This window comes from Myotis brandtii, unplaced genomic scaffold (genome assembly GCF_000412655.1).
Source record: "Myotis brandtii unplaced genomic scaffold, ASM41265v1 scaffold131, whole genome shotgun sequence".
In the NCBI taxonomy this organism is placed as follows: domain Eukaryota; kingdom Metazoa; phylum Chordata; class Mammalia; order Chiroptera; family Vespertilionidae; genus Myotis; species Myotis brandtii.
In genome coordinates, this window is record NW_005354632.1 from 4,068,444 (window position 1) to 4,078,225 (window position 9,782).

At 42.0% G+C, this 9,782-nt stretch overlaps 1 protein-coding gene across 1 annotated transcript in view; it reads left to right on the plus strand.

Annotated features, from left to right (window-relative positions):
- Positions 1-2,249, plus strand: part of KCNA3 (potassium channel, voltage gated shaker related subfamily A, member 3) — a gene marked incomplete at its 5' end in the record, with an annotated part of 2,751 nt that extends 502 nt beyond the window's left edge. The window contains one exon of the mRNA XM_014534667.1: positions 1-2,249. This exon is cut by the window's left edge and continues 502 nt beyond it. Coding sequence (XP_014390153.1) covers positions 1-890 — 890 coding nt within the window.
- Positions 2,250-9,782: the final 7,533 nt, after the last annotated feature.

Genomic DNA, 9,782 nt, shown 5'->3' on the forward strand with positions numbered 1-9,782 from the left:
CGTCGGGGGCCGCCGCCGCGGGGGCCTCCAGCTTCTCCGACCCCTTCTTCGTGGTGGAGACGCTGTGCATCATCTGGTTCTCCTTTGAGCTGCTGGTGCGGTTCTTCGCGTGCCCCAGCAAGGCCACCTTCTCGCGGAACATCATGAACCTGATCGACATCGTGGCCATCATCCCTTACTTCATCACGCTGGGCACGGAGCTGGCCGAGCGCCAGGGCAACGGGCAGCAGGCCATGTCCCTGGCCATCCTGCGCGTCATCCGGCTGGTGCGGGTCTTCCGCATCTTCAAGCTCTCCCGCCACTCCAAGGGGCTGCAGATCCTGGGCCAGACGCTGAAGGCGTCCATGCAGGAGCTGGGGCTGCTCATCTTCTTCCTCTTCATCGGCGTCATCCTCTTCTCCAGCGCCGTCTACTTCGCCGAGGCGGACGACCCCACCTCGCGCTTCAGCAGCATCCCCGACGCCTTCTGGTGGGCCGTGGTCACCATGACGACCGTGGGCTACGGGGATATGCACCCGGTGACCATCGGGGGCAAGATTGTGGGGTCGCTCTGCGCCATCGCGGGCGTCCTGACCATCGCCCTGCCGGTCCCCGTGATTGTCTCCAACTTCAACTACTTCTACCACCGGGAGACCGAAGGCGAAGAGCAAGCCCAGTACATGCACGTGGGCAGCTGCCAGCACCTCTCCGCCTCGGCCGAGGAGCTGCGGAAAACCAGGAGCAACTCCACCCTGAGTAAGTCGGAGTACATGGTGATCGAAGAGGGGGGCATGAACCACAGCGCCTTCCCCCAGACCCCCTTCAAGACGGCCAATTCCACCGCCGCCTGCACCGCGAACAATAACCCCAACTCCTGTGTCAGCATCAAAAAGATATTTACGGATGTGTAACCTACGATCCCAGTGACCTGCTGTGCTCAGGATCGTGCGGACCATGCCCCCCTGGTCTGTGTATGCCCTTGTTTTAGACATTTCCAGACCATCCATCCAGGACAGGACAGGAGGAAGTGGAAAGCGCACTTCACCCCCCCCTCCCCCCCAGGACTGCTTCACACTGAAACAGGTGTCTGTTTTGCAAGTGGGCTGCATTCTCTCAGCTCTTTTCTCTCTCTCTCTCTCTCTCTCTTTTCTCTCTCTCTTAATATTGCAAACAGCAAACTTTGAATTTGATTTCCAGGACCCGCCCTATGGAAGAAAACAAACAAACAAAAAAAACCCCCTGTACATCCTGGGAGGAAATGAAACTGCAGAACAGTTAGAGTAACTGTTTAACCTCAGAATTAAGACAGCTGTTTCTTTACTAAGTAAAGCAGGCGCTCGCCGAAAGGATGCCTCCTTTCTTTGGACCTTTACTCAGCAGCACTGAATAGTTTAGCTCAACTGCCGACACTGTGGATATGTGGATGGAAAGTCCAATCAAAAAGACGTATAAACGCACCGGAAGTTTATTTGGTTTTTGACTGGAATTCCTATTCTGTTCGGAACCCCCTTCCCAGAATTTTAAGGTTCTCTACAACTTTGAACAAAGGGAAGTGCCCAAGATGTACTGATCTGACTCATTCATTTAACTCTTTGGGCTTGTTAGGCATTTCCAAAGTATGAGACTAACCCATTCCTGTGAAGTTCTGTGTGTGTGTGTGTGTGTGTGTGTGTGTGTGTGTTCCAGCCACTAGAAACATGTTTTCAGTGCTGCTGAGAGAAACAAACAAACAAAAAAATGTCCTAAATGCATCTGAGAGATAAGCTTCTGCGGCATCACAAGAAGATTAAAGTGGCAGACATTCCTTCCAGCGGAAGTTACTAATTCCAAACCGGCTGATGTAGTTTCCATAGCAACCCAGGTTTCCTAGGAAACCCGAAAAAGGTTGTCATGGCATCTCTTGCTCTCTGTCCCTGCCCCCCTAGCCCCTGCCGTTTCCACAGTAACCTTTCCAGATGGTTCCTACTTACATGATTTCATAAGGAAAACCACTGTTTGAATAAACCGCACAAATGAAGTGAAGTCTGAAATTCCAAGGTGGTGAAATGACTCACAAAATGCATATTTTTTTACTACAAAAAAAAGCATTGATATCACCCTATAATGACTGAATCGAGAAGGAAAATGCCATCTTTGGGATTTTAGGTATACACCACAATCAGGCGTGACTTGAATTAAATGTGAGTAATTAGGCAATAATTTCAAGAGATGCTTCTCTACTGTTTTCTTTCACCAAGAACTTTCCGGGCAACCAATGAAATAAAAAAAAAAAGCAAATATAAAGGTGTTCTGTACATAACCAAAAGAAAGATTCCATCGGTGTATCCGAAACCTTGCTACAAGGGACCTTCAGATGTCCTCTTGTTAACAACAGAAAAACACAGATTCCACAACACACCGTCACCATCACAGCACTTGAAAAGCTAAATAAAATCGCAAATTATGAAGGACGCGTGTTTGTAACTGAGGGAATTGCAGACAATCAATAGCAAGGAGGTGTGGGAAGTAACCAGATCTTGGGGAGAGGCCTTCAAGTTTCAGCCATGTGCCAGGGTTGCCAGAAGACAGACAGACTCAGGTGAGCACCGTGTGGGCCGCTGAGGGCACTGCCTTCTTATCCAGGGAAGCGGGGCAATACCATTCGTGTCCAGACTGGCGACACTTGCAAAGCCAGTCGTTTTAGATGAATTACCTGCCAGGTGCCTTTTACTGATCATTTGCAACACCTTTTCCATTTGATTTCCGGGCTGCTAACTGTCCTTTGGTTTCCATTGTTTCCTGAAAAAGAATGAGAAAAAAAAATCATTGCCGTCTAGCCTTCACCCACACTGAACGGAAAATGGTGCCATTCCTTTTACTAACCCACTTGGCTTCTGAACAGCCTGTTTCCCCTTGAAAAGGAATGAAAAGACAGAAGCTACAGCCGTTAGATTAGTGTTCCAGTTTTAAACTACATCATTATTTGGTAGTGCAATTCTTTGAGACAAAAATGGTTAAAAGGGCAATAAAGGTAACATTTTATGTTAACATAAATAATTGTATACACATTATAGACATGCATTTCCCACGATTATTTTTTTTTTTGTTTTGATAGGTTGTAATTTATTCTCTCCTAGAGTAAATGAGAGTAACCCTATGTTAAAGCTTATAAAATACTTTCAGGCAGTCAGAAGCCTACTTATGTTATTTGTGCTTTAAGACAATGAAAAATAATATTAAGACAATAAGAGAGGGAAGAGGAAAGAAATCTATATGCCTGGTCATAGCATCATTGTTCTTATCTATGTGCATCGAGAGAGGACCCTCTTTTGCTGCTTATTTGAGTTACTTTTAACATTGATCTACCTTTTGACCAATTTTTGGTATTGTTGATGACCAGGAATTCTGTTTATGACCTATTTTGGTGGTGATATGTTAGACACACTATAGTAAGGACATAAAAATAAATTCTGCATCTCTTTTTAAAAGATCTTAGAGATGAACAAAGTACAGTAATGGTTTTATTCATATTTTTCAGAAGATGCAGAAACCCTGACGAGCTCTGTAAGTAGTCAGTGGTTGTGCCATAATTCTTGGAATTGTATGGCTATTAGATGACAGTAATACAAATGAGACCCTTTTTTTAATCCAGAGAAATATGGCTTTTGAGTCCTAACTTCTGGGTAGTATAATTGCTTCTAGATGCCATGTTGTTAGCTTCTTCAAGGTTATAGGTTCTGTGTCCTGCACAGAATGTAGCATCTTGTATGTATTTAATACATACCTGTATTTGATGGGTGAATCGCTCTTATGTTACATTAATGTTCTTCTCAGGCTTTTAATGAAGTGGTTTAATGCATAAGCTCTGCAGTTACATTGCCAGGACTTGAATCCTGACTCTGCTGTTCGACCTTGAGCAAATTACTGAACCTCTCTGGGCCTCAGAGTCCTTATTTGTAAAATGAGGATAATAAATAGATAGTACCTCATAGGGTTGTTGTGACTATTAATTGTCAATACAGGTATACTACTCAGAAAGGGTAAATTGCATGATATGCAGCAGAGGTTTTGCTAAGAGATTACATTACTACGTTATATTATCTGCTAAGAGATTGCATTATTATGGTGATCATTATTCACACGCTTTGTGTAATTAATACTGAACTTCGTGAATGATTTGAAATACATAATCAGTGTCTCCCTATTTACTGCCTACATCACAGGAATAATTACCACTTATTAAGGGTCACCATGTCCTTGACACTTCTCAACTCAGCAAGTTAGGTGGTATTAACCCCATTTTAGGAGGGTAAGAATAGATGGTTAAGGTTAAATGATTTCCCCGAGACTTCACGGCTAGCAAGAGACCCAGCTATAATTTAAAACCAGGTCATTCTGCCCACCCCCCCCCCACCCCGCCCAGAACCTGTACCTTTTATTGGATGACTTGAAAGAGATTGAGAAAATAAATTTCTTATGCTTTCAGATTTGATTTCAGCCCATCTAACTAATTAATGAATTCCTGTAAAGACCATATCTCCAGAAACCTAGTTCTTTCAGTATCCTGGAAATTAACCCTTTTCTAATCATCAGATATATTTAAACCATAGGGATCGAATATGTTATTTAAATTGGATGAAAGGTGGACTTTTCCGGGAGAAAGGGTGACTTTCTTATATGATGGATTTATCTGGATTTACTATTATGCTCAGAAAGTATAACCAGTCACAGTGGTGGTACCTGCAGGGACATTGGATATTTTTCAGTTTGAAGATTTAATTTCCTACTTCCACATGTTTTCATCTACAATAAGTGACAGCATTGTGCAAATTGGTATTTTCCCGCCTCCTTACACTTTGCTTAGGTTACTAGCGATCCATGCCAGAAAGTGGTGTAAACATTTTGACTCCCTCTTACCAAGAAGGGAGAAATTACTTAGAACAAAAGGGTTGAAAGCAGGAGATTGCCGGTTCACTGAAATTGGTGCCATTGTTGCTTTATAAGAGCATCTATCCTCAACAAAACATTAGAATATAATTTTGTCCCACAAAATAGCTGTAGCCTCTTCTCTCATGTCCGAAATCCAATTTAGTGAAATGAAAATGGGCAGTGATTTGGACTTAGAGCAAAAATGCTAATGAGTCTAAGTTTGCACAGGCCAGAGAGCCTTGCAAACCACAGACTTCAGTGCTGAGTCCAAAGCATGTCTTGGATGTGGATGGTGCACATACAAAGATCCATGGGATCAGGGGCGACCGGGTCAGTACACACCCATCCACACGCTGGGGAAAATCTCTATACCCACAGCTGGTGAATCTAGAGATAAACATTAATGTTATTTTATTTCTTTTTTTAAAATATTTTTTATTGATTTCAGAGAGGAAGGAAGAGGGAGAGAGAGTTAGAAACATCAATGATGAGAGAGAATCATTGACTGGCTGCCTCCTGCATGCCCCCTACTTGGGATCGAGCCCACAACCCAGACATGTGCCCTTGACCAGAATCGAACCTGGGACCCTTCAGTCCGCAGGCCAACTCTATCCACTGAGCCAAACCAGCTAGGGCTATTTTATTTCTTTTATGGTGTTACCAAATTTAAATGCCCACCAAATATAGTGACACAATCACCAACAGCTACACATAAGAGAGCCATGTTATATTGGTTATTTCTAAACTTTGTAATAAAACGTCGGAGTTGACATTTTAAATGCACAGTATGAAGAAATTTAAAGTTACGGTTTATTGACGTAAAACATGTTATTTACCTCCTTGGCATATAACGTACTCAAGTAATTGCTTTGCCGATAGTCTATAAAGTCAATATATAGCATGCATACCAATAGTCTGGTCCTTGGAGAATCAGAACTGTAATTCACTGACTTCTGTACATTTAAAATGTCAATGTTTTCTGCAGCACCAGCCAAGTCCTTCCCACCTCTCAGCTGTGAGTAAAGTGATAGTCCCTCCCACTCAGAAATGCTAAGCAGAACCCACGCCCCAGTCTGAAGACTGGCAGCACTGAGCTAGAGGTGAGGGCATTCGAATGGGAGGGGGAGCTTAGGGCTTGCCTTGAGGGCGGTTTCTTTTCTTGCTGCCTTGTATTTGGCCTAAACTAAGGAGGCTAAAACTGTTGTTTTCCTACAACTAATTTCCTGTAGTTTGTTAGGCAATTTTATGTATATTAATGAAATTGCTTGTTTTTTTATAACCTGCAGAGAGTGGTTGATAACCTTTGAGGGAGAGATGAGAGGAGGCAGGAAGAAGGGATGGGAAGCCAAGCAGAGCTCAAACCTCGCTGTTGTGATTGGGCTCCTAGCCTCCTGCCAGAAAATGGCCAATGCTGTAGACCAAGCATCTTTACATGCTCACAGTCACCCTGAAATAGAATTTAAATGATTCAGACAAGTTAGTCACCTTATTTTCCCCAAGTAAGAACTGTGTTTGAGTTGCTTTATACTGAGATTCTCTGAATCTTTTACCTGCAGCTATTTTAACTGTTTATAAAAGATCCGTTTATTTTACAGGTGGCTATGCTTTGAGAGTGTGCGTTGTTAGTAGACCTAAATTCTGCTCAAAGTAGAGCTGAATACACCTCACAGCTCATTTCCCTGGGACTATCAGATTTGTGACACAGCTCACATCTTAGCTCATTACCAACTTTAATTACTGAGTGAGTTTCAACTTTTTTGACTTGCCAAGAGTACATAATTTCCAAGCGGCCAGTCAGAGAATTATACCTAAATGAGCAAGAAATCTTGCTAGTCCTTGGGGCTAATTTATTACTCTTTAGTTGTTAGAATTTGTAGGACTTGTTGGTTTGCAGCCAACACTAAGTTATTTCATAGATGTCAAAGTATAGACACAAGAAAGCCAAGTTCCCATAAAGCTCCACGTTAGAGAAGGATTCGGCCCTTTCCTCCTCATCCATACAAGTTAGAAAGGCTGACAGTGAAGTAAGCTGGGTTTCTGTACCTCTTTCACGTAGGCCCTGCTGGAGGTCTACTTACTCCTTCAGAAACTTGGCAACTGTAGAAATTTGACTATGACCTTCTTTTCTTGCTTTATATTTTAGAACATTTGTTTGGCCATATATCTTCCATTATAGATGACTATTTTCTGTTACACTTCCTTTCTCTCTTTTTGTAGAGTTGCTTTTCATAGTTAAGGCCATGTGCCTGCTTCTCAGCCCTTCAATCCATTCCTGAGCCACTAATATAAACATTATGATTACTGTCCAAATATCACTTGTATTTTTTGTTTCTATTGAATTGCAACTCTCTCCACACCTACCGTCTATTAGGATGCCAAACTATACCATACCTTTTTAAGAATCCCAAGAGCACTGAGACAGGTACTGACATCTGAAGATTAAAAAAAAAAAAAAAAAAAAAAAAAAAGGCCCAAGCCCTTGTATAGAAAGGATGTAACGGTAGCAAGACAAGAAGAGCTTAACAGAACCAGCTCCAGATAACCCAAACTCCAGTAGCATTGAGCCGAAGCTAGGCACTTAGGAAATAAAATCATTCATGGTCCTTGTAATTTCTTGTAATTAGGAGTCATTAATAGCTGTTAGACTACTATAATTTTCAGACTCTGCTAATGAAAATGAAACATACTGTGATGCACGAATGTACTTACTTTTTCAACACAGATTAGTGGTAAGAAGTTACATCTTCCAGGAAGGAAGATGAGGTGTAATCCAGGTCAATGAGGACAGCCTCAGTGGCTGCTTGCCCAGCACACAGGAGACACGCAACATGTAGTCCAGGGAGTGAGTGACTCTTCTGTAAAGAGCACGAATTCCAGATCACCATCGTTAGGCATTTCCACTGCGGCTGAGACACCTGCTGAAAGCAGTCTTCTCTGAGTGCTATGATGGGTAATAGTCACATATTGAAGCCTGGAGCTGGGTTTAGCATTTTCTGTTTTTGACTTTATAAATATTCTTTATATATCATTAGAGGCCTGGTGCACAAATTCGTGCACAGGCGGGGTCCAGCTGCCCCCCCCTCCAGACTGGGGGATGGGGGGATCCAATCAGGGGTGGGACTGGCGGGGGGAAGGGGCCACAGGCGGTTGGTGGGCCGGCTCCACCCCCTGGTTGAACTCCTGGTCGAGGGGACAATTTGCATATTAGCCTTTTATTATATAGGACGTAGTTAGTAAATCTCTAGAGCAGTGGTTTTCAACCTTCTTAATGCCGCGACCCTTTAGTACAGTTCCTCATGTTGTGGTGACCCCCAACCATAAAATTATTTTCATTGCTACTTCATAACTGTAATTTTGCTACTGTTATGAATCCTAATGTAAATATCTGATATGCAGGATGTGTTTTCATTGTTACAAATTGAACATAAAGCATAGGGATTAATCACAAAAACAATATGTAATTATGTATGTGTTTTCCGATGGTCTTAGGCGACCCCTGTGAAAGGGTCGTTCGATCCCCAAAGGGGTCGCGACCCACAGGTTGAGAACCGCTGCTCTAGAGTGTGCCTAAATGGAATTGTTACATATCCATTTATTCATTCAACCTATATTTACTGAGTACTTTCTATGTGTCACTGTGCGAAGTGGTAGGGATTTACTCATTCATTCAACATATGAAGTGTCTCCTCTGGGCCAGACACCATCCTAGACTCTGGAGGTAGCAGTAAACAAGACAGTCATGCTGCCTTATACTACTTTTAAGAACTACTTTATTGTCAGCATTTCTAAATTATTATTATTATCATTTTTTTTGTAGTTGGAAGAGGAGAGCACCAAACCTTGAACTTTTATGTCTATGTTCTCTACTGGCCTTGGCTGAGTGTTATTGTTGTCTTGATTTGTAATTTCTTAAAGAGTACCCAACTGCAGAGTTCATATTTCAAAGGATGAGCAGATTTTAAAGTTCTTTGTAATGACAAGATAGCTATAGAAATGACATCTCTAGCACCTAGAATATGGTTTTCACAGTACTCTTTAAAGACTGTTTTCTCTCTCTCTCTCTCTCTCTCTCTCTCTCTCCTTTTCCCCCCTCTCCATAACATTGAGAAAATGCATACATGCATTTTTCTTTTAAAAAGAGTAGGCACTCAAACCTTTCAGATGATTCTAAAGATGCGGATAAATTTTCCTGTTCAAAAAGCAAACAGTCACATTGCTTTGGATTGCATGTGGAGGTCATTTTTAAATATGGGGTCATTATTAAATAAGCTCGTAATTTCAGGATGCTCTGAAACTTTTCCTAACATAAATTAAAAGCATTCAGTTTGTAGTTAATACATTTAGAGAATGAAATTGCTTGAACTTTTCAGGGTAACAGTAAGAAAATACACTACAGTTTTTAAAAGTATAATGGATAGAATGTTTTCTATTGACGTGAGGTCTATCATTTTTAAATAACTAAATATATAGTAAATTAATTGTGTTTACTCTGCCAACAGATACCTGAAGAGCCCACACAAAGAGCCGTCGAGCCATACTGGCCAGTAGGATGCTCGTGTCTTTCCCTGTCGAGCTCAAGAATGCAGTGCTGGGTCTGTCACTGATGGGCGATGAGCTGCCTGCCGGCCTCATTCTGCTTTAGTTGACGTTAAGTAACATGTCTCCAACAAATGCATTCTGTAAGGGAAATAGCTCTGAGGATCTTCTTCAAATTGTACGCAAGACGAAAGATATTCATCAAGAAAGAAAGAAGAATGTCAACAATATTAGGGTATCATTTCAACCTTTTGACATTTTGATGAAATCCAATGATCCAAAAACTAAGCAGTATTGCTGATAAAGAGAACCTAAATGCTTGTTTCCAACAAGCCAACTGTGACTGTGTTTCTGCTTTC